General features: G+C 35.4%; 1 protein-coding gene across 3 annotated transcripts in view; it reads left to right on the top strand.

Moving 5' to 3' along the window:
- LOC145997213 (uncharacterized) overlaps nt 1-25,233 on the top strand; it is a 156,044-nt gene extending 130,811 nt beyond the window's left edge. For all 3 annotated transcript variants that reach the window (XM_083133974.1, XM_083133975.1, XM_083133976.1), the window contains exons 4-5: nt 3,276-3,385; nt 12,305-25,233. In XM_083133974.1, the coding sequence (XP_082990100.1) occupies nt 3,276-3,385; nt 12,305-12,415 (221 nt within the window). In that variant the 3' untranslated portion in view covers nt 12,416-25,233. The remainder of the gene's footprint in view (nt 1-3,275; nt 3,386-12,304) is intronic.
- The last annotated feature ends 1,607 nt before the right edge of the window (nt 25,234-26,840 follow it).

The following is a 26,840-nucleotide window of genomic DNA, read 5'->3' on the forward strand; positions in this document are numbered from 1 at the left end:
AAATCTAGATATAAGCACCACAAAGCATCCTTCATGAAGCTATCATTGTTTCGTGTTGTTACATCTTGTTTATTTTCTGGCTAGCATCCTTACTAAGTTGCTGTTGTTAGTACTGTTAAGCCCACCTCTGTGGAAGAGTGATTATCTCAGCAGGGGTCCCAGGTTTAAATCCCAGCCTGGGCATGGGCTTTCTTGGGTAGTGTCCCTTCATGAATTCATCATATCATCATTCATCCTCATATTTGCGATTAACCAAAAGTGGCAGATAAGTGAAGTAAAGAAAAACTAAATCAATCAGTACTGTTAATCATTAAGTTCATGAAGTTATATTGAATAATTATTCAATATAACTTTTATTGCTCTTTTGGTGTTCTCGCAACGAACTTGAGCATTATTTAAAGATTTGGCATCATTTGGAAGTTGCACAACAAAGCACTGTTGAAGGCAGCACCATGAGTCGAGCGATTCGTTGGATTAACCTTGCGAGGTTCTATCTATACCCCTGTAAAAAAATATGTTCGGACCCCCCGAAAAGAATTTCTGGATACGTGCCTGCTTATTGCTATTGCAGTATCCAACAGCAGCAGGTAGCTTCTCAAGGGAAGAGAGACACAAGAAGACAGTGGGGTCATTCCATGTCAAATCAACCAATAAGAAAATATTTCTGAACTTGTAGGATTCAGATTTTTAACATTTTTTGTTTATTCATTGTACCTATCAAGAGAACAAAAACTTCCAAATTTCAGATTTCTTGGGCTCTTAGATTTTGAAGTATTGCCTTTCAAAATAGCAAAAACCCCAAATTTTACGACATTTTGAAATCTTTAATCAGCTGTAGAACAAAAACTATTTGACGTAGAGAGCTCAAATTGGTGTCATTCTCTTCTGCCTTTAATGAGCTTTAACTTGAAATGCAACATAACTGTGCTATTTGAATCTTGTAATTTTTCAATATATATTTTTTGAAAATCTCAAAAACACTCCTTTTAATTTTATTTTAAAAAAGTATATGTTTTAAAGACATCAATTGACTATTTGTGCGCAGAATTTCATAATGGGATGGCAATGGGTTCCTATAGATTTTTTTTTTATGTATTGTAATGTGTGTGAAAAGGGCTAAATTTGTAGACTTCCATGTTAAAATCATAACTAAAGCTGAGTGGTTGATGTTGAGGTAAAAGGTCCTCACTTTAATCTATTTTATAATTTTTGGACTACAAATAACATGAAAATGTATAATATTTATCACTTTTAATAATAACGTAATGGTACAAGTTGTATAAAAAATTCTCATGGTATATTACAACCTTAACATGTAAAAAAATGTATGATATTAAAATTTGAGGAGCCTTCAGACTGAAGTGACATGCAACAAGTGACACATGTTGTTCAGACTGGGTCGTTATCTCAATGAAGTGCATCAAGTCGTTTTGGTCTGTTTTTCCCACATGCACGACAAATGCTTGCTTGTAGACTGAAGGGGCCCATGTTGCTTGTTGTTTGTCACTTCGGTGATAACCCTTGCTGTCACTTGTTGTTCCTGTCTGAGATCTTCCATACAGGTATTTGAAGAACAAAAAATATTTAAATCATGCCTCTTAATATAATATAATAGAATGATTGTTGAGAGTATTCCAGTCAATTTTATAAGGGTCAACAGAAAAGGACCAAGTCTCAAGAGGAATAACTAACTGTACCTCTTGATTGTTTACAGTGATATGTAATGCTCATGGGGTAGCAACTGATTGTGGATAATGTTTAATGCATCCTGCACCCCCCCCCCCTTCACATACACACACACAAATGCATAGATTACATTGTTGTTTCAATAAAATTTGAGGCGTAAATATTGCATTTTGTTGCAACCTTTCAATGTTTGCAGCAGCTGGTGGGTTGAAGGTGAGGTGGTGGGGAACTTGAAGTAAAAATTTCAGTTTTCCTTTGGTGGCAGTCTCTACCTGAAACCCTTCAGGTTGTGGAAAAGGCTGGTAAGTAGCTCCTTCCAGTCTGCCAGCTTATGGTAGTGGAGGGTGAGAAGCAGGTGAAAAAGAATGTCGCTTATGAACTGTGTTTCAACAAGGTAATAAATACTGCAATTTGAAAATAAGTTAAAGATGTGAGATCAATTGGTATTTCACTATTAGACTTCCTACTCCTCAAGGAGAATTATAGCTGTGTACTGCAATCTTCAGTAAGTTGTCTTTTCCAAAGCTTTCCTGCAACAACATTTTGTGCAGTTCCTAAAGAAAACACAGCATCCCTTGTAATTATTTTATTCTAATAATAAGTTTATGTTAGAATATAATTTCAAATAGTTCTTCAAATCGCTGTTACATATAAATCATCATTTTTCTAACCTAGGAATGTTAGCACCATTTCAAACAATTTTATCTGATGAATAGGTGGATGTTGATATTTTATCTGTGTTTTTTTTAGAAACTTTCAGCTAAGATATGACAATGTTGTATTTCTCACTTGGACTTTCATTTGGATATGAAAGTGGGGAACATGTATCAAGAATTCTCCATGTAGTAATTGTTGTTACTATTTTTGATACTTCTTTTAAAAACTCTTTTTACAAATATAAAATTTCACTTTTATTTTTCAAAATGAATTCTACAAAGCGAATTTGGGATGTTTTCAAATCATCTCTAAACACACCTTACTACGTTACTAGAACTATGGAATTCCAAGTGCTACTTAATATATTAGTAACATAGAACCAGAGATAAAACGTAATCTAGTTTACTTCTTATAATGTTACGTTTGTTTTATATTTGTACCATTAGGTTAACTGTTAATATGGAAATCAAAGAACGTTATTTTGAAAAAGTATGTCGAATAACTAGTATCCATTCCATGTCAACAACTTAAATGAGTGTACCAAGTTCGACAGTTGCCAAGGCTAAATTACAAGTGTACAGTGGGATGCACAAGTATTACCAAGCAAATTGTCCATCACCATGTTTATTCTCCTTCTTTTACACAATTAGACCTTCAAGAATTGAAACACTCTGCTGACAAGCTCTGCACCACCATAACCAATAATTCGTTCCTTAAAAACACAGGATGGAAGAGAAAAATTAATGCAAACAGTTGTGTGCTATTTGTCAAGCAATTCTTGTGCATCCCATTGTACAGGAAATAATGAGAAGTTCCATTATATTCTGAAAATCTTATAAGTTTTGTTGATTTATTAAATGCTCCTCTTTTTCGTAGATATTTTTTGCTAGCATGGTTTACATGGTTCCTAATGTGACATTTTCTTTCCACAGGCATTGTTAGTTTCTTTTTGTACCGGCGCAGATATATCAACAAGCCACAGACGCTTAGTGATAAATGTAGCAATCCAGACTCCAGTGGTTACATTGATGATACATTACGAGTAAGTAGTTTGAAAATCAAGTCTGATTTTTTTTTTTTAATTTAAGAAATATAGAGCTTCATGTTATGGTAACTGCGTTGTGTGTGAACTGTGAACAGATAGAACTTCTGACCTGTATAGAATCTTATAGCAAAAATTCAGCACAGAAATATTTTGAAAACAAAGCAAGATATTAATGTTGTACAACACTACAAGTTTCTGATACCAAAATTGTCCATTTTGAATGTAGAGTTGAAATGTGTTATGAAATAATATGTGTTCCTTAAAAGAATACAACTTTCTTAGATGGCAACACTGTTGGTCATGCCATGACATTATGTTTTATTTAGTGTGTCCATCATGTGATTACATTTATGACAAAACAATATGTGAATATCTTGCTTTGGTCTTTAAATATTTTTGTGGTGAATTTTAGTTAATCCCTATAATAAGTAAAATATAAAATACTGTAGAATGGAAATAGGAAACACTCTGCCTGGTGAGTGTTTATACACATGGTGTCTGGAAAGTGTCCTTTTTGCAAAGCATTTATTCTCAGCCCAATGATGTGGCATGAGTATTCTTTCTACAACAAAAGGAAGATAATTTCTCCAAAGTTTTGTTAACATACATTACAATAAATGCAGAGAAACTAGTACTCACTTTATCCATGAAACTGTTTTTTCTTTGTTCTATTAATTTTAGTGGCCACTGCCACTATTCTCATTAGAACTTGTACTGTTGCTCGGTGTGCTTCTGTTGTTCATAGTTCCCTGGCTGCTGCTAGGTGCATTGTTGTCAACTGTTCGTCTGCATCCATGTCTTCTGCTATTTCCCAGTGTTAACTGCTGTAGTAGGGGAATCCAAGTGTGGTGTGCCTGTCCGCTATCGATGTTTAGCTCATGTGGGAAGTGCATTATGGCATGTGTTTCCTTGATTTTGGTGTCTACGAGTGTGTGGGCGGTGTGCTTGACTTGTACCTTTTGTATTTTATGGCTATTGTATTTGATGTGTTTAGCAAGACCAGTAGTGGGTTGGGCTTTTTTTTGCATCTGTTAGATGTTGTTGGATTCTTTCATTGACAGATCTGATGGACTTGTCAATGTAATGCGCCTTGCACTCACACTCTGCATCGAATACACCTGGGTTATCAAGGGGGAAGAGAAAGTACCATTTGAGTTTGTTTAGTTTATCTGCTATTTTGGCATTGGGTTTGTACACTACTTTGATGTCATAGGGGAGAAGGACTTTAGATATGCAGTTGAATGTGGTGGGATGGTAGGGGTGTCTGACTGTATTATTCTTTACTGTACCAAGTGGAAAGCTGTGCTTCTGTGTAGCCATATTTCAGGGCTATTTCAGTGATGGTGGCTATCTCTTCTCGTAGATCTTCTTCTCTTCAACAGTAGGAGAAAGCTCTTTGATAAAAGTTCAGCCACACATTAACTTTTTATTTGGAGGATGGCTGGAAAGAGCGTGTATGTAATGGTTGCTTGCATCAGGTTTTCTGTAGACAGTGGTTATGAATTTGTCAAGTGTGCAGCTGATTGTGATGTCCAGGAAGTTGATCTTGCCATGTTTTTCTCGTTCTACTGTGAAGTTGAACCTGGGGTGGATGCTGTTCAGTTTTTTCACTAGAAGGTTGATCTCTTCTGCCTTTTTGAATATATAAATATTTTGTCGTCCACAACCTTCCATATCAGATGTATTGCAGTTCTGGAGTGTGGAGTATCTCTTTTTCAGCCAAGTGCATGACTATGTTGGCTAAAGGAGCTGATAGCGGATTGCCCATGGCAAGTCCTTCGGATTGTTTGTAGAAATTATCCTCAAACTGAAAGTAGTTGTGTTTTAAACAAACTTCCAGCAGCCTGGTTGTCTCTTGAACCTCTAGTGGAGGAATTCTGTTTATTGTCAGCCTATTTTCAACTGAACGCAGAGCTAGGTCTGTGGAGATTGAGTTGTACATGTCCACTATGTCAGTTCTTGCTAATTTTGCACTGTCAGCTTGTACTATTGATGTCACTAGATTTTTAGCATCAGCACTGTTGCGGAACACACATGTTAGCTTCTGGTTGAACAGGGATATTTTGTTTTTAAGCCAGTTTGTTAGGTGCACAGTAGTTTGATTGAAGCCAGCTATTGTAAGATGCATGGGGATTCCTGGTTTGTGCATCTTGGGAATGGCACAGGCAATGGCAGGCGAAGGGTGGGGGCAGCCGGAGAACTATGAGCAATAGAAGCATGCCAAGCAACAGTACAAATTCCAATGAGGATGGTGGCGGTGGCCACTGAAATTAATAGAACAAAGAGAAAACAGTTTCACGGATAAAGTGAGTACTAGTTTCTCTGCATTTATCTACTACCGTATCTCTCGTTTCCCAATTATGAATACATTACAAGGTTAGAAGTTTACATTCATCCGACCTCTGTGATGTAATGGTTACTCCTGCATATTCACATTGAAGATCAAATGAAGTGGTTTGTCTGGTTCAGTCAGTGCCTTCATAAGTTGCACCTTATAAGCCTTCAGTTGCAAATGCTTATAAAGCACAGACGATATTGTAGAGTGGGGTACTTCCAACTCACAACTCTCTTTTCAAACTTAGTTCCTTGGACTGTGCTGAAAGGCATGCCAAACTCTATCCACTGCCTCCATGATGGACCAACAATGCTTTTGCCTTTCACAGGAAACCTTTCTCCAGGAATTACGTATACCAATGTTTAATGGAGTTCTTATCAGATGGATCAAACCCAAACTGACGTCGAATACTGTGTTGAACTGTGATAACACAATTTTGCATATTCTGCAACACAAAACCCTTTCTGTTGTTTGGAGAGAACCATTTTGCACAAACTGTTTGCATACACTTGGTGGGTATTTCAAGTGAAGCATCTGCAGTTTAGCTGCAATCAATGCTTGTTACAGGACTCTTTGCACACTGGTTACCAAAGAAGAAAAAATAGGTACAATTTTTTCCGACACCTCGTATTTGGATAATTAATACTAAACCAAAGTAAATACCAAGGTGCAACATCCTCAAGCAGAGAGGTGAGGGTCACAGTATACAATACAGCTTGTACTGGCTGGCACATGGTCAGTGTATTGAATTCCATCATCAATGTTTGATGGCTGTGAAGACAATGCTGGATCAACACCGAAAATATTTGAGGCTCCCACTTGGAATTTAAACCCAGTAACTGTGCACACCAAAGATGAGTGTGCTGCCATTTGGCTATGCAAAAGACTGTATAAACAATATAGGGTGACCCACAGAGCTGTCTAACAATGGTCCTGACCTGACTGAAGCAAATCGAAACTTTATCTCCCATAATAATTTAGATAAAAAAGGTAAAGAACTGTAAGACCAAATGTGCATTCTGGCAGGAATATCCAGATGTTCTAGTAGAATATAGTAGTTTGTTTTAAGAAAATGTAACATACAAATGAAAAAATCCATGGACAAAAATGGATTAGGTTCAATGTAAATGAATGAATGAACTGTGACAGGAACTCTAGGCAAGAACAAACACAATTATATCACATTGATAGAGCTGTTTCAGAGTAAAATAAGAATAAAAACACACATGAATACCTGAAGTGAATGCAAGGAAAGAAATTTGATATTGATCTTCTAAATGAAGATATTCATCAGGATTAACATTATAAAACAGGGAGCTTAGAAAGGTGATTGGAAGGAAGAAGAAAGTTCATTATTGGTTTTGGACTTTTAACCACTGTTATTTTTTTAAAAAAATATCAACGTTTCGGAGGCTGAATCTGCCTCCGTCTTCAGAGTAGCGTGTAGTCTGTTAAATCATATGGTGTCTATAATTGGTTGCCTTGGAGGATTATTCTCGGTGGCCTAGGCTACAACTCATCTGTCGGTCACAAGGACCTCTATATACATTAAGTTGCCAGGATTGATGCAGTAGGACAAGGTGGAGCCTGGGCCACCGCAAAATAATCCTCCCTGGCAACCTACATACAAAAATAGGTCTTGACATGGCCACCTGACGAAGTGGAGCCTGGGCCACTGATAATGCTCCCTGGCAACTTAATGTGTATAGAGGTCCTTGTGACTGACAGATGAGGTGGAGCCTAGGCCACCGAGAATAATCCTCCAAGGCAACCAATTATAGACACCATATGATTTAACAGACTACACGCTACCCTCAAGACGGAGGTAATTTTTTTTAAAAAATAACAGTGGTTAAAAGTCCAAAACCAAGAATGAATAAATCACCAATGATTAGCTACAAAGAAAAAGAAGAAAGTTGCCTTTAATAGTGTGTTCTACTGTAAGTGTATTTTTAATACCTAGTTATTTTCAAAACATGTCATCATGTAACTTGAAATGTATCTTATACCTGTATCTTTTGCATGAAGCTACTAGATCAGGCTTACATACAGTGCCAGATTTACAGATTTTGGGCCCTCCCTCAAAATATTACTAAAGGCTCCTTATACAAAAAATACATGTACTTGTGAAAGGAAATGTAAAAACGTTTGCTGTTAACCAGTTCCTTCAGTGTTTGTATGTATATGTGTGAGTAAACACACACACACACACACCCAGTGCTTCAAGTGGAAATTGTTATCTTGGGGGATGTTTGGTCTAGACTTGGGGCTAGCTTGGGGGATGCTCCTGTAGTTTAACATGGTTACAGTGAGACAGCTGAGAGAGGGTGGGGGGTGGGGTGTTTCGTGAAAATTGTGCTAGTTGGGGGATGTCATATCCCCTCACTTGGAGCACTGCACACACCCCTGGAAAGGTTTGATTTTGTTATTTAACATCACTTTTCTTCCACTTTTGGCTAATTTCAATTATGACAATGAATGGTGATGGAGTATGAAATTGATGAAAACTCACAAATAACAGTCGTACCCAGGTGGGGATTCAAAGTCAGGACCCTAAGCATTGTAGCGCATTGTGCTAACCACTCTGTTACCGAGGTTGGTTTACGTCTGGAAAACTAGGTACAATTGTCTTATGCTTCTCGTACATAAGTTCTGCAAAATTCTGTAGAGATGAAACTTTTGAGAGCTGTTTAAAGACACAATTCAACTAATAATGATTGACATGTTTCATAATATTTCTGTAATTGCTCTGCCTTACTATCAGTTCGTAATTCGTTTGGTTGGGTATGCAGCGGTGCTTAGGTAAGCAAACCAGGCTTTATGGCCCCAAAGTAAACAGTAATTTCGTTCTATCCACAGGTTTTTTGCCCCTTGCTCTGATGTGTTGGACTTACTACAGTAAGACCCGTTTCACCTCTCAACTCATATATATGCACAATACAATCTCAACTACTGGTAGTAGTTCCACACTACAGAGCTAAGGGAGAAAAAAACTGGTGGTTAGAAATAAAATAATGTTTAGGTTTGGCATGGCAGTGGCAACTTGTGACTTTTTCGGAGTGTAGGAAGAAATATTGGTAAACCGAGGAAGGTTTGAAAAATGCGTTCAATTACATTCACACGTGTCGCTTGTACTATCCTTTGCATTTAGAATGTTACCTGCAGACCCATGCTCAAGGTGTGGCAAGGGGCCCTTGCTCCTCACTTTGAACTATGAAATATTTAAATGTGAACCTATAAAAAACGATGAAAATAACATAAATGATATTTCAGATTTTTCAAGAATTTCGATTTTCTTCTCCCTCCTTGTCGTCGAGTGGGTGCACAATAACAAAAAGTGCTGCTTAAACTTCGAAATTATGCTAAATGTTTCTAAATTGTGCTAGGATTTATTATTAATTACTTTTTTTTTCGGATAATTGTAATTCTGCATCTACTTTTCTAGAGTTTTGAACTTGTATAACCAGTGACGTGCACTGAGGAGTAGCTAGTCTAGCAGAGATAGATCAATCAATCTCACATCTCGAATTATATTCAAATCACAATATTTATTGTCTTGTTAAAGCCACCACAGCTCATATGCAACACCTTCTTTTCCACGCACTTCTCGTCCATCGGTGTTCTCCGCGGGCAAAGCAGGCTGGATACCCTAGCTCGCTCTTCTTCAGCCAGGCCAGTTTCCAGGTAGAAACGGCCGGCCCAAGGAAAAGGAAGATTTCTACCTCTAGTTCCCTTGCCCCCACGCCCCCCGCTGCAATGGTTGAAAGCCCAGGCTTTCAGGTCCCCCAGTCTATCTCCTATAGGACAGATAGGGGATTGGTTTCTCATAATTTTTTTTGTAAATCCTCTAAAGAACACAGGGTAAAATTTTCTGCAGTACTTATGTTCTCTGTATTTACACAACCTTTTACACGTTGTACAATATGTGTGTATGTATAATATGGGATGTAGTTTTATTATTTATAAAATAGGAACGTGTTATGTGCAGACAATAATGTTATGCTTTCTTTCTTTTTTCTTTTTCAAATATGGAATATATAATGATTAAATTACAAATATGTGCTCAGGCTCTCTCTGACTCTCGTTTTAGTAGTGTTTTATTTAAATATACTAATATATTGGCCTGTAACAGTCATAAATACGGATGTATTTATTTGGGCAAGAGAACGCGTGTTCATATTGTTGTTGGTTTGGTTTATTTTACTTCGCTTTTCTGCCACATTTGGTTCGCGAAAATGAGGATTGAGTGATGATATGATGAAATTGGTGAAGGGACCTCATATGAACAATCCAGGCCAGGATTCGAACCCGTGATGAGTGCGCATTCTTGTCCTATGTGTTGCAGTGAATAATGAAATAATTTGGAATGAAAAATGTATCTCAGAACTCAAAAAGCCAAATGAATATCATTGAAGAAACTACAAAAAAGTGTGTTGTGTTTTGTTTCCTGTCACCAAATCAACCAAGCGCGGGGGAGTGGTTATCACAGCGCGCTAAGACACCAGGCGTTCCGGGTTCGAACCCCGACCCTGGCATGGGTGTTCCCTGTGCTCGTCCCTTAATCAGTTTCATCGTATCATCTTCACAATTAACCAAATGTGACAAAAAAGCGACGCTAAGTAACAAAAATGAAATCATATCATTGATTGATTGCTCAAATTGGTTTATTTTACTTCGCTTTTCCGCCACCTTTGGTACAACAAAATAGATGAAGGAACACACACAAAGAACACAAATGGCCAATCCGAGATTTGAACCCAGGATCTCTGGCTTAGAGTCAAATCAAATAGTTTTTTATTTTCGAATGTGGTTGGGGGTTACGTGTACTTTTTTCTAGTACTCATTCATAATTTTGCAATATTTTCCTGTTATTGACATTCTTCTTTTTTGAAGGAATACTGGCCCTAAAGGGAGGAGGGGTGTTACTCACACCAACCCCCCCCCCTCCCCCTTGAGCATGCCACTGACTGCTACCCCAAGTGTCGACGTCACCGCACGTCACTGTGTATAACAGTTATGTAATAGTATAAATTTTCCCCCAGAATTGTTTAAAATTGTGCAACAAAGAACATGGGTTCAACATAGAACTTAAAAAGGTTGGAGAAAAATGTTTACTTCCAAATTTCCACTGATTTCCTACCACAAAATCTCCCGACGAACTAAATCAGGCAGCATGAAGAAAATATAGAAAATGGATCGTGGCTTGGTTGTAAAAAAGCTTGATGCTGAATCGGATACTCCCTTTCATTTGAAACATGTCTGCTGGTGAAGTAGAAATAAGATTTGGACATAATATTATTTCTATTTCCTGAAAACATATTCCATTGAATTCGATTTTTCCTCTCCCAGGGACTGGCGTTGGCAGATTTTTACCACTATGTCAAAAGCAGGGTGCTAAGTGCCAACAAATATCAAACTGTGCTTGGTTTAGTACCATTTTGATGGGATTGGCAATGCTGATTGAGGAACAACTTGCTGGTTCCTCAGTCCTCGCTGATCTTCGCAACCTCGCTGCCCCCTCCCTTCACTGCCCCTTCCACCCCTCACCCATCTGTCTGTAGGATGACCGCCATGGTTCCTCAGTGAGCGGCAGAAAGCCTGTAGCCATCGTCTTTTGGCTGCTGCTGGTGCATGCCAATGCAGTCAACTCTTGACAGTAGCTAATCTAGTCAATTGTACCTACTGTACATTGTGCTCATAATTTTATAATGCATTAAACTCCTAAAAAGTAGAGAACTCGAAATAAATACAAATGAACTGCAGGAAGTTCCTCACTTCCTACATGGAGGAATCCACCCCTGTGGTATGGAGCATTCAACAGAAGTTGTTAACCGAAAACTACTGCATCTTAGATAATATAAATGAATAACAAATCCTTTCATCTTACAATATTCAGGTGGTCTTCTCTGCAATTTACTTAATTATTTTGCATAGACATATTTGAGTATTCGAACAAGTGTTCTTGAGTTTCCAGCCAGGTTAAATTGGAATTTGCTTCCAAAACGGAAGCCAACTCAAATTTAACCTGGCTGGTAACCCGAGAACACTTGTTCGAATCACGTTGCCAGGAAAGCTACAATTCCTATATTTGAGTATGTAAAGGGCATTGGCAAGAGCTCCCTTAAAGCTTGCTCATACCCCTTCCCCCACCTTTCCCTTGCACTGCAGGGTTTTGTGGTTTGTAGATCCGACACTGTTCATATGATATTTTTCAGCAGTTAAATCAAATTAAAATAAATAAATATAATATTCATGTGGGTCACTGTTGTCCACATATTTACGTTAGGAAATTGGTTTATGATACCTGGAAAATCTTACAAATTTCTATACAACAGTGACATCAATGTAGACAAAGATATTTATAAATGCTACAGAAGGAATTTCTTAACAGATGTATTTGTTATTCAGAATTTTATTTTTATTTTTTTATTTTTTAGATAGCAGGCCAGCAGAACCTTGTAATAAGATATCAATTTTAAGGATATTGTAAATTATAAAAAAATGTTAATATGTTTCATTTGTAAGAATGTAATTGTTACAAGATATTTGTTCTGATATGTCCTTCTTAATTTCATTTGCAGGAAAACTCGGAAGAAATGTACAGTCTAGACAATGACTCATTTCTCAACAGTCTGGAAGCTATGACCATCCAGAATTACTGGACTGATAGTGTGAAGCATACAAAACTTTAAACATGCAATTGGGTTGGCACTTTGTTCCATTATTGATATCATACTTTGCAAAATGGTGTGTTAACAACAATATATGTGTGAAGAGTTTTTCTATAGTTTTAAAGTATAGCATAGTTTTGTAAACCTACCTTTTATGAAACCTGTCTAAAAAGTATTTTTTTAGTTAGTTTTAGTGATTTTCATAGAGTACTATTTAATCTGTGATCAATTTGTGTACTTTGTATATATATATTCTGTGCATATGGGTGTGTGTGTGTGCATGAGTCTGTGTTTGTGTTTTAAGATGTTATTCTTAATATATTTGGCAGTAAATATTATGAAAATAAATAAGGGCATGGCAAAGTTGAACTGCTAATAAATTCAACCTGGAAGATAAACTAATGATACCATATTGTAGATGCTTTTTATATTAATCTACATATTTATTATGAACAGGGAATATATTTATATGTAAATATGTATCTTAATTTGGTCTTAAAATCAACGTCACTTTGTATTGTTTTTTGCAAATTGTGGTATGTAAACTCGAAAAATGCAATTTTTATTTTCCATAGTTTTATATATATTAGCTTTTAGCACATATTTACATATATTAGTTATTTTTATATATAATTTCCATATTCTCAAATATTTTCCAACCTATATTCCATATTTATGCTACAATTACATTTTCCCTTCACATTTTAAATACTAAAGGTTTTCCATCCATCTGCATTCTGTTTGCTTGTACTCTGTTTATTTTAAATCTTGACAATAGAGAATACATCTGTTATTCCAACATTCTTGTCAGCAATAGAGAATGCAAGCTTAAGCTTTCATATTGAATTCAATTGTGTGTATATTTTAAATATGTAATATTGAACACAGTTTCAGTCAATGTAGGGAGATTCATGTTTAGGAGATTCACTTTCGACCGCTTAAAAGAAACTTTGGTAATTCATTGTTTTGTAAACAGAAAATAAAGTAAATAAAGTATTTGAATTTTTGTGTTACAATTAATGTCATGTAAGCCTAATGCAGTTTATTTAGCTAAGTGAGCTCTTTACTTAATGTAAATTGCCATTATTTTCACAATTGCAAGTCCATATTTAATTCCATATTATGATTAAAATAACTAAATATATATTTACATATCTAACACTTTTTCAGTACATATAAATCCATTCCCTGATTATGATTGAACAGCGTTCTTTCTATTGCATAAATGTGCTACATAAACGATTGAAAAAATCACCTATAAAAGCCATATGTACTTTCAAAACAGGAAGGATATACATTTTTCCTGAAAAGAAAAAAATGGAAAAAAAAAATGGATTTATTTAAGTGATAATTAAATTAATTGCATTCAGTAGCGTATTTTCCCATGCTGCCTGTGGTTCCCGGGCAACTTTTTTTTTTCTATATAGAAATTGCCAGAAAATTTGAATTGGTCAGACTTCTGTTTTTGTTAATATACAATAAATACATACAATATTATGAATTGTTTTGGTAAACCAGGTCAGATTTTCAGAATATGTCACTGATTGCATTGTAATATAGTAACACCTAAGTTGCTTCTCTCTAATTTATGTTAGTTTATTGGAATTTTCTTTGCAACACAAGGCTTTACAAATCATCACTTCTTACATTTATGTTCTGGCGTAATTTTAATGATATCATGAGCTTTTGTGAACATTTCCATTTTGTGTGGGAAGATTAGCAGAATAAACCTTTCTCAAAATGAAAATTCGTTTTATCATGTAACTCTGCTTCTTATATAAATTACTATTATCAAAATTGCTACATCTGTTTGAATAGCAATATCTTTTGAACAGTTATGCTACAGACAGCTGCATAAGTGTTTCTAGTATGTCAGTATATAATGAATGGGGAAGATTGTTGTTTTTCTGTACAGTCTTCTTTTCTTCTACCAAATTGCAAGAACTTTATATGCTGACTGTGCAATAAACCTAGTATGCCAGGACTTGAAATGGACTGGAACAGACCAGAACAGCATTCCGGTGTGTGAAAATCTGGAACCTTTCCATTCCATTTCGTCAGAATTGTTTAAATTTCATAAAGGGTAGAAAATCAATATAGTGTAAACATTTTGATATTAACTATTAATATTTATAACATCTAATAATTTGAGCCAAAAAGAAAAAGACAACACTATGTTGAGGAAGTTAAGCATTCCGTTTTGTGAAAACTTCATTTCAAGCCCTGGTTTCAAAAGATGCTTCATTTAGTCAGGTTTAGGAGGGAGGAGGTTGGATGGATGGATAAAGCAAGCATATATTTGATGCTATATAATGAGTTACTGTAACTATAGACCCCCTCTCTTTTTCATTACACTTATGCCTCAATCAAGATTCTTACATATACCAGTAACTGTAATGGATGGCAACTACTTTCACAAATGTACACCTTCCTAACATAAACTGTAAGTCATTTTTTATCTGATATTGATGTTAATTTTCCAAACATTACAACATTTCTCAGAACATCAGCTCAAACAGCCAAGACAGATTTGGCATTTTTTTCTGTACAGATGTCGTAACAACATTTAAACCAAACTCCATGGTGCAACAACCCTCACACTGCCAAGTGACTTTTTGTTGAGTGACAATTGATCAGTGCATCAACTTCCATTGCTGCTGATTTTCTGGCTTTCAAGACTGGAGTCTGCTACTTCTTTTCACGTAGCTCTCCATTTGTCCTCATGGCACTGGGTCAATTTCAACATTTTGGGAGCTTCCACTGAGAATGGAACCTGAGACTGGTTATGGAGGAGACCTTGTAACAACATTTATCAAAGAAATTCTTTAGTTTCATCACTGGACATCAAATAAGGATGACGACTTTGCAAAGCCACAGTTTGCAGGGGTGTTGAGTTCAACAGGAAGTTCATCTGCCTTCAGAGTATTGACTTGAAAGTGGTGCAAAGGAAAATTGTCACAGATAAAATAGTCTCCCCATATCATTTCCTGCATGAAGTGTGTATATGCATATACACACTTAGATGAATGTTTTATGCACTTAACTTTTAATTCACATAGCTAAAATGTTTACTCTTTCCTGATATACGTATATGATGTCATTCTATGTAATATCATACACAATTCATCCAATTGTAGCGTGAATATGCACACCTTCTTTTCTCTTCATTGGATTACTATTTAACATTTGAAGTCAAGTATCTCATATTGCTATATCCACAGCAACTTTAATTGAGTTCAAGTGCACTTTATGCACAGATAGGCTAATAAGGACTGGACGTACAGTTTAAAGTGGGATCTGAACCACTATATGTCTTCAACAGGTATTGAACCTAGAATGCCTTGATTAACAGGCAATGACATTACCAGTATGCCACCGAGAAAACCCTAATAGCAAATATAAATTTCATGGCATGTATATGTTGGTATTACTATATAACCAATATACTAGATAAGAATCTCATGTGTTCAATTATATATCATACCCCCTTCCTTGTTAGTTTTCTGTAAGAATCTCTTTCATTTGTTATGTACATACACAATAGTAATGCCATAAAAAGAGTGGGAAGGTACAGTCAGGAGCAAGTTTCTGTTCTTATGCAATCATTAAAGAATGGCCTAAAAATGGAATATTTAAGAGTTGATCCAAGCTTTCTTGTGGTACAGTGCCTATCTTTCGCAGCTTCTGGCCATGTTGCATTTACCTATGAAGAAACTTGCAGTTGAAACAGCTGATAGGCCTATGGTACCACTGCCTGTGTGTTTGTGCAACAACTGGCAACCTTGGAATCCCCCCTCCCCAAAGTGGCCAGTAGGGGAAACAGGATTTTGTCAACAAAATCGTTCAGTGTTGTGAATGGCCACTGGGAGTTAGCTTGGCTCAATTATTCACTACATTGCATACAATATCATTATGTAGTGATTCCAGTAGCTGAAGTTCTGCTTCAAGCATTCCAACTACGTTTTATTATTAATATTCTCTAAACAACCCAATTATGAACTTTAAAACTTATTTTTTCTCCTGTTCAGACTTGTTTTCTTTTTAGTGGTTGATCGATCCTAAGTATGTGAGTCAGACGCCCATGATACTGATCTTCGAAGGAGTTTGTAACATTGATTCCAGTTGGCACTTTTATTTTTTTTCTGTATGCAATTTGTTTGCATTTCAATAGGGCAACACATGTCATCCAAGAGAACTGTTGATGTAGTTCTGTAAATAACCACCACACCTCCTTGTATCCCGTTGCACTAAATGGAGCATTGAATTTTGTGAAAACCATTTCATGGGTAGGTGAGCAAGAGAATTTGTGTTATGAGAGATTGTTAATATTATTGGTGAAAAGAAGTTGGCACATAATTTTGCCACTATGTGACATCACATAACAAGATAATTTTTTTATTATTTTATATCACAGAGTGACATCACAAGGCCTACAATTTAATGTAGGGTGATTACTTAGCCAGTTTATGGGCCATTATAAACCTGCATCTCTGCTGCTTGTTTTAATATCATGGGAATGTTGTTTTGTGCAATATCATGCAGGGATTTTTTTTACTTCAATCAAAGAAGTGGATGTATGAGTGTAATTAATATATGTTCTATAAACACATGTAAATGGCTCTAGATGAATAATTTTTTGGTACAATTTTAACATTTGCTAAATTAAATCTATGAAAGAGTCTGAAATCACTATAATGTTACATTACCAATCCATTGCCATTATCATGTTTGATAAGTGATTAGTCTACAGTTTGAAAGGAATATCAATAAGTTTATATACATCTATACACATTTATTTCATTCTCTTAGTAAAATGTAGCATTATTGCATTCTGATTTATGTTACTTTTATTCTTTGTCTATCTTCTCACTCATTTATTTATTGAGAGAAAACTTTTTTTTCAGTTATAACTATTCCAATATTTACTATTTTAAGGAATTCTAGATTCATGATAAATCCTTTGCATTGCTACAAAATTATATGTAGCTAACAAACTCAGAAAATGAATAGATTATGGAGCATGAATTGTTAAAAGGATGCTAAAAAGCAAATGGACTTACATCACTTTTATAGGCCTAGCAGTTTATAAAATTTTGTTTTTACATTTAGATTTTTCAGCTGTTATGAGATATGTTTGTGTGTGTGTTCAAATAAACCTTTGATTTTATTTTTGTACAAATATGAACATTCCTTAAGAAATAGAAAGAGAAACTGCTTTTAAGTAGGAAATTTAATTAATTGAAAAATGGAATGCAAATAAGTTATATTTACAATATTGTTTTGTTGAAACAAAAATATACAGGGTTTTCGTAAATGATTGTCGGGGTTACAAACAAGCACTGTACTTTACGTAATAAAGGTAGATACATGCAATTTTTTGCAAAATGTTAGAAAACTCACCAAGTTTTTATGACAAAGTCACAAATGTTCCATGTGCTCGCCTCGCGATATCCTGCAGATATCTAAGCGATAGTCCATTTCCTGCCACACTCGGGATAGCATATCACGTGTAACACTGTTGATGGAATTCGTTATGCGTGTTTTCAGTTCCTCGATGGTAGTGGGTAATGGAGGATAGTAAACGGTATCTTTTACGTATCCCCAGAGAAAAAAATCGCAAGGAGAAAGGTCAGGGGAACGAGGCGGCCATGATAAAAGGTTTTCATCCTCATCACTCCCGTGCCCAATCCAACGTTTTGGTAATTTTCTGTTGAGCAATGATCACACTTCACAGTGGAAATGAGGTGGGGCTCCATCCAATTGCATGATGAAGGTGTTAGAATCTTCTTCCACTTGAGGAAATAGCCACTCATTCAACATATCCAGGAATGTCAATCCTGTAACCGTTTTCTCCATGAAGAAGAATGGACCCTACACCTTTTCTCGTGACACAGCACAAAAAACATTCACTTTAGGCGAGTCCCGAACCAATTCAACAAACTGATGAGGATTTTCCGTTCCCCATATGCGCACATTGTGTGTGTTTACTTTTCCACTTAGGTGGAATGTCGCCTCGTCAGTGGAAACGAAATTCTCGATGAAATTGTCATCGTCAGTCATGAGATTTTGCATATCGCTGGCGAACGTTTCCCGTACACGACGGTCGTTAAGTGTTAGCTTTTGATGCAGACTTAGGCGGTATGGTTTCATGTTGAGCCGTTTTCGTAGAACACTCCATAATGTTGTCTTCGGTATGTTTAGTTCCTTGGATCCAGCAGGAATCGATTTCTTCGGGCTCCGTAGATAGGTTTCACGAACTCGCTCCACATCATGTTCCGGCACTGATGGTCGACCACTGCTTTTGTTTTTGCAAATCCAACCTTTTTCCTTGAACTGTGCATACCACCTTCTAATCGAATTGTCTGATGGTGCATCTTTCCGATATCACGCACGAAAATGTCGCTGCACAATTGTAACGGACCTCGTTGCGTGATATTCAAGGACACAGAACGCCTTCTCACTAGCAATATCCGCCATTTTGGAAAACTGCCGCCTAGCGGCAGAATCTGGAAACATAGGTCTATGAAACAAATAAGGAACAAAACTTGTTGAGTTTCTCAAGAATATCGTGCATTTGTGTTCACCGTGTCATTCACCCAAATCGGTTACAACAATGAGGAAACCCCGACAATCATTTACGAAAACCCGGTATATATCAGAAGCAAATTTACCTTCCTTCAAGTCAATATTTTATCTTAGTTATATGTGAACATCCACTGTTGTTATGTATTTTTAATTGTATTGAGTTTTTAATATACAATAGTCTTACCTTAAGAAAGTTTTAGAGTGCTTATTGCAAGGATCACTAGATTCTTGAGGTTCAAAGCAGATATGGAGAGATCAGTTGGGTTGGAGAGGCACAATTGATCAAAGTATTTTGAACTCAAGGACTTAATTTAGCCAGGTTGGAATTATAGTATGCTGTAAATTCTTTAGATTTTCCATGTATACAATTAATCTTCATCAATTTGCATTCTCTTGGACTTGAAGAGCTGCTATAGAATTGATTTCATGTGCATACCCGGTTTGTCACCTTGTAATTAGGGGTTCTGGTTTTGATACCTGGATGAGGCAAATTGCACAGTGCACAGTGGTTTGTCTACCACAGATTAGCCTATATGTGCATAAAGTGCACTTAAAACAATTCATGTACATACCTCTCGGTTGTTCCCATGATATGGTATTTGCAAATAAAAATGACTAAAGTATTCAAGAGCAAACTCCAAGTATTCAAGAGCAAACTCCATTATATCGAGCTCATCTGAAAAACTATGAAAATAGTAAATACCAGTCTAATTTCCCACAAGGGAATTTCTACTAATTTTTCAGTTGGAGGCAGGAATACACATGATTTCTATCAGGGTAAGATGCAAAATAATTTAACACACTTATTTTTAGTGTTTTTTTTATCTGGGAAACCAAGAAGAAATGTCGCAGATAAAATAAAAACCACTAAAAATAACTGTTAGATTATTTTGCATCTACAAAAAGTGATTCTGCGAACATTTAAGAAGAACATAGATATCAAGGTAAGCCATAGGCATGCGCAGACCCTCTGAGGGGGGGGGGGGGTCAAAAGCCATGATAAAAGTTCAGTCAGGAAAGGAAAATCGAATTTCATTTCATAGTTTTAGTTTTATTGTATGTTGATGGATGTAAACATACATACATGCATGTAATAAATGTAGCAACATTTAGGTGGCACAACTGACGAATAACGCATGTGAGAATGTTAATATCAAGAAATTTGCCAGAGAACGAAGCTGAATAGTTAAATTACATAGGAAATAATGCACTCCCTTACCCATTTGTTGAACTTTGAACTTACATCAGCTTGAAAAAACTTAATTTTCTTTAAAAGCATAATATTGTTTAATAACGGCTATATGATTCCTTTACACTAAACCTCTAGGTAAAAGTATAATAATAATAATACTGGCATGGACGTCTGGATGGTCAGGGGGGGAGGAAAGGATGGCCACACCTCCCCCTTAAAAAAACTAATGTCAACCTAAAAGTAAATTTCACACATATATTTTGATTTCAGTCACAGTAATTTTCATTAATTATTATAATGGGGATGCAGTAACATGATATTTGAAATTCAAGTTCTGTTTTTGAGGGAAAACTCTATTATAAGCCTCTATTATCACCTGGAAAAATACATCGCTTGCCCCTCAGTGGAAAAAATCTGTGGAGGTCCATGATTAGGGAGGGAAGGCAATTGCTGCCCCAAGTGCAAGCTTGTGGGGTAAGGTTTGTTGATGTTTAAAACAACATTTCAAAGATACCAAACTGTGTTCCTTTATGAAAATTGAAAATTCACAAATTTCAGGAAATAATTTAAAATAAAATAATGGAACTATTTACTTAGGCAAAATAACCTACTTTTAAGCAGCTACAAGTTTCTTCCACCAGGAAATATTTGAATATCTCCTAGTGAGACCATGTCAAATCCTGGTGCAGGGAATGCCTTTATGGCAGTGACCTGCTGTTGCCATGTTTCCCTATGAAGGAACTCACTGTCAATCAACCAATTAGGCCTAGTGCTTTGCAAGAATTGACAACGTTAAAAATCCCCCTCCTGAAAGCAGTGGGGAAATAGGATTTTTTCAAATTAACCATTCTGCGCTGTGATTGCACAAAGGTTCCTGGAATGACTCTAGTATAGTTACAATGTAAGTGCAGCACTCAAATTGAAAGGGGGTTAAAACAGTGTGCCACCCCTCACATTTTTTCCAGGCTCAACATTTCAAAATTCAGTCCAAATTGGAATAGATTACTTTCCTTCCCTGAGAATATATGTATATGTATGTTCTATATGAGTAATTTTTCATCATTATCATAGCCAATTTTCAGTATTAGAACTTAGTTTTAGAGAAGGAATGCAATAATCATATTATTGGCACGTCAAAGCCTTGTTGTAAATATGGGGTGATTCAGAAGTAATGGTGTAAAATAAATTCTCATTTATTCCAACATGAAATGACATACTGCATCCATATTGACATGAAATGAAAATACAATTATCCAAGATTCTTACCTCATCATTACAAGTGCTCAATGTGGTGCCCTTGGTGACATGGTAGACATCAAGACAGTACTCAAGTTCTGTCCAGACATGTACCAACATATCCTCAGAATTCGACTTTACTGCTTCAGAGACCGCTTCTTTAGTCCTTCAAGGCTCTAGCTAGAGGTCTTTCTTCTTGCACCTCACTTCTGAATCACTTTGTATTATAAGCATGTAACTCTAACTGCAAGGATACAAGTGTTTTTTTAAAAAAAATATATCCTTAAAATGGAGTGCTGCTTTAAATAATTATGTTTGAAATATTAGACACTTGTCATTTTTGTACTTAATTGTTTGAATTATATTCTGTTACATCATAACACTTAAAAACCTTAAAAATATCCAAAGAAAAACTTCTTAACATTCCCTTCCCACCTACTTTTTAACACACTATGTGGAATGTGTTTATTTAAGAGGAAATTGGAGGTACACGTGTAGGGTGTATAATATTCCTTCATTCATCAACTTTACTCCTTTGTTAGATGTTCATAATTTATCTAACTCCTTTTTTTATGTTGGTTGAATCTCCTTTTTTTATGTTGGTTGAATCTCATATCACTTTGAAATTATTTTGTTTTTTGATGAACTATTGTCGGTAGGTATGCCTAGGCCCTTCATGGGCTGTTGAGCGACGGATTATTATTATTATATTGAACTATTGAGATTTGGTTGTTCATAATATAGATTGTTAACATTATTGCTGGGGCATTTTCTATGCCAATTTTGGAAGGGTTGATTATCCACACCTGGTAAAAATATACACAAGGTGGCTCTCACTATACATGAATGTGTGAAAAGAAATAACACAAACACATTGAAAGTTACATTTAATTCTCATACAGTAATTTTTATTCCCCTCCCCTTGCAGCAGAGATGGAAAATTTTATAACTAAATTAATATTTAACCAAAATGTTCACATTACATGTGATATTTACGGGTGTATTAAATGTTCCCCCAGTAAAATAGTATTGCCCCTTTCACTTTTTTTTTCTCTGTTAATGTCACTGTTGTTCTGTTAGAATGTTTGAACTGTACTACAGAGATAATTTTCTTTTCAAATTTTATGTTTATCAAATTAGATTTTTTAATTACATAAAATTTGAATCTGCTCACAAAATCAATAACATATTGCTCTTAGAATTGGCCCTTCTACCAATGAATATATTGTAGCTGGAGTAACTGCCTTTGTTATCTATTCTTCTTTCCTTTAAGTCCGATGCTCATTCATACAATGGAACAGTTTCCTTTTAATGTGCTTGTTGCTATTCTTGCACGTCTTTGGCCTGATTTCCAGAGGTAGTATTGTCAATCTGCAACAAAAGAATTACTATGGTTGTGCTATAAATTGACTTTCATATATATTCAGTATTATTATTGATATTGTGATTTTAACTTGATTTATTTTCTCAATTTATAGTGTCAAATCAATAACTGTCAAAATTCATTGTTTTTATTGTTGTATAAGTTTTAGTCTTGTTTGTTCACTATTGAGTGGTGAAGTTATCTTGTAAAATTTTAAAACGCAAGGACACTACATGATATTATTATTTTTTCTTTACCTTTAATGTATATATGTGGAACTCTTTGTCTGTTTGCACATTTGATTTAGCATTTGCAATATATGGATGATTGTTTAATGGCTGTGGTTACTTCTATGTTTGCATGTTTCTTCAGGAAATATTTAAATAGTTAGTTCATACTGTACTAAGTTATAGTAATTATCTTCAGTTTTATTTAAGAAGTAAATATGAATTAATTAATAGGGCTTGTCATATCCATAGCTGTCAGCATTTATTGAGGTTTCATGCAAATTGTTAATTGGACAAGTACAGATTATATAGTCATGCCCAAGTTTCAAATACAGAATGGTCATTAATTGAATTTTAGACTCCAGCTTGTTGGATCTGTATTCTGCATAGTATTAAGGAAAGCTGCTTTTCAACCCAACTTTAATTTAAGTCATGTGATTTCCATTTCTTATGTCATGGGAGGAGATGGGCACAAATAATTTTACATAAAATACACTGGGGACCTCCCCGGTGGCATAGTGGTAATTGCATCGCCTTGTAATCAAGTGGTCCCAGGTTTGAAGGCAGAGTGTACAGTGATTGGGATCCCACTTTTAAACCATAGGTCCATTCCCAATTAGCGTATCTGTGCATAAAGTTGACTTAAAAAAAAAAAAACAATTCAGACAAACAAAACAAAATTCACTTTATTAGTTCCAATATTTAGATCCTTTGTAATTTCTTATAATAAAAACCCTGAAATATTTTTTTTTATCTCCCACATATACTACAATACATAGCATAGTAGTTATTCAGTTTCTAATTGATATTTATCTTGCTAATTTTATGGATATCAGATCTGATGAACAGAATATTGCCAGCTGAATGCTGTTGTGTTGTAGCTCCACTTTTCATCATAGATAAGTTGATAGTATCGTGGTTACAGATTAATGTGCCACATTCTGAAGCAACACATCTGACTGTCAAGTGGTGTGAATTAGCAACATTAATAAAATGTGTGCCCAAACCTTGCAATGTATACAAAATTCACATACATCAAACTTCAATCAGTGCTCCTGCAATGTCAGTGCAGATGGACACATGACAACACAGTATTCAGCCAGCGATATATGTTTCCCCGGATTAGGGAAACTAGGAATTAATTTTCAGATTGGTGCAAGTTGATCTATTCTTAGGTAAAAACTATTTCCATGTGTGTCAGTTGAGAAATTTCAAAACCTGAAAATTGAAAGAGTGGACCTCTGGGAGGGGAAGGAAGTTGTTGCTAGTTACACCTCATTTACTAAACCAGCTGTTCTCACAATTCTCTTTGTATTACCAGATAACAAAATTATTATTTAGACCTATATAGACAATAAAACGTAAACTCTCTTTCTATAAATAATATGGTTGAGCTAAGCTATATATGGATGATGTATAGCTTAACTCCACCATATTTTAGTTTGTTCACCTTGACCCTGACATTAAAATAAATACTGTTCATTCTTTGTCAGATCTTGCCATAAAATAGTTGTATCTTATGAGAACATCATATCAATAAGATGTAAAATTTATGATTTAATTTTTATAAACCCTGATAAATGTATGTACCATTTAATAAAGTGTACACTATTTGTAAATATTTTAGCTAGTTTATATGTAACAATTTAGATTGCTCTATAAGACATATTATTGTTAAATAGAATATTTGTGAAATATCTGTAAGTAGTCAGTTCATTTCACATATCAACTTGAAAGTCATAGTTAGGTTACAAAATTTCAGGTGAATATGAGTGTGTTGAGTGCATGGGCGTCCGGAAGGAGGGGCAAGGGGGGGCCGTGGCCCCCCCCCCTGGAAAACGAAAGTGAACCAAAAATTACATATTTCACACATATAATTTAATTTCAGCCACAATAATGTGTGTTAATTATTGTACGAACATGATAAATTCAAATTTAAGCAATGTTTTTTGAGGGATGAACACTATTATTGGGGAAAATATGCCATGTTGGCCCCCCCCTGGAAAAAATACCTTCCTTGCCCCTCCCTGGAAAAAATCCTGCGGACGTCCATGGTTGAGTGTGTGTTAATGAATGTCAGTGTATGTGTGTGTGTGAGAGAGAAAATGGATTACAGTAGTATTTCTTGAACACTTTGTAATTTGTCCATCATGTCAATTAAAATTTATGCATGGTTGTTTGTCATTAGAAATACAAGATAAACGATAAAAGGAAACACCATTTCCAAATAAATACTACTGCAGTAAATTAAAATTGATTTTATTTATGTAGTATGTAAGACACCTATCCTCTGGCTCTGTCTGAAAGGTCCAAAATGCAGACTTCAAGTACGGTCTTGTCAGAAGTGACATCACCTATTGCATTCTGAAAGTGCCAATAAACAAGCATCGAGTCTGCATCATGCAGGACTCGACAATGCAGTCTTGTTTACTTTCCTTATGTGCTCGTTATTCACTTGTTTGAAATCATGGTAGTTGAAAGTCGGCCAGTTGTTGGTTGTAGTTCTTCTAACTAACTAACTAACTAACTAACTCTCTAGCCTTCTTAAACCCGAAGGTTCATGGCTGCAGCAACACAGGCCTTCCATCTTTCCCTATCTTGAGCAAGATCTATATACTCTTTTCCATCCCTACCGATTTCCCTTAGGTCCATCTCAACGTTGTCCCTCCATCTTCGTCTTGGCCTTCCTACAGGTCTCTTACCATCAGGTTTCCCAACAAGAATCCTGTAAACTCCTCTTTCCTCTCCCATTCGTGCCACATGGCCTGCCCACCTAAGTCTTCTTGATTTAATTATTCTAATAATATCTGGACATGAATACAAATTATGTAGTTCTAAATTATGTAACCTTCTCCACTCACCTGTCTCCTCATCCCTTTTAGGTCCAAATATTTTCGTAAGGATCTTATTTTCAAATACTCTCAATTTATGTTCCTCTTTCAATGTAAGGGACCAAGTTTCACATCCATATAATACTACAGGCAAAATTATGGTTTTGTATATTTTAACTTTTAGTTTCCTAGATATTAAACGAGAAGACAAAAGTTTATGAAGAGAGAAGTAACATGCATTTCCTGAATTAAGCCTACTTTTTATTTCCTCTTTAATATAATTTTCATTTGTTAATATTACTCCTAAGTATTTAAATTTGGAAACTGGTTCAAACGAGTTGTTATCAATAATAAGATTTTGATTATTACATAACACTTGGTTTCGGCCTGTAAGCATATATTTAGTTTTCTCTTTGTTAACTTCCAAACCTATCTCTTTAGCAGTTTTGAAAAATATTTTAGCATTATTCTTAATTGTATTCACATCATCCCCCAGTAAGTCTACATCATCTGCATATGCTAACAACTGAGTCACACCATTTAATTTTAGTCCTTCTTTAGTTTCTTTTACCTTCCTAACAGCATATTCTAAGGCAAAATTAAAGAGCAACGCATCTCCTTGTTTTAACCCATCATGAATTGTAAATTTGTCAGACATATTAATACCCACACGAATTTTACTTTCTGTTTCACTGGTGCATATTTTTATCATACTAACAAGCTTCTTAGGTATTCCAAACTCTACTAATATATTATATAGTTTATCTCTTTTGACTGAATCATATACTTTTTTAAAATCAATGAATAGCTGATGGACATTTTGATTATATTCCCACTTTTTTTCAAGTGTCTGTCTGATGTGAAAAATTTGATCTGTAGTTGATCTGTTACGTTTAAATCCACATTGATAATCACCTATAATTTCATTAGCATACGGGGTTAGTCTTGTTAAAAGAATGTTAGATAATATTTTATATGTTGTTGAGAGTAGAGAAATTCCACGTTAATTATT

The sequence above is a fragment of the Lepisma saccharinum genome, chromosome 13 (assembly GCF_977018435.1).
Source record: "Lepisma saccharinum chromosome 13, izLepSacc3.1, whole genome shotgun sequence".
NCBI lineage: Eukaryota > Metazoa > Arthropoda > Insecta > Zygentoma > Lepismatidae > Lepisma > Lepisma saccharinum.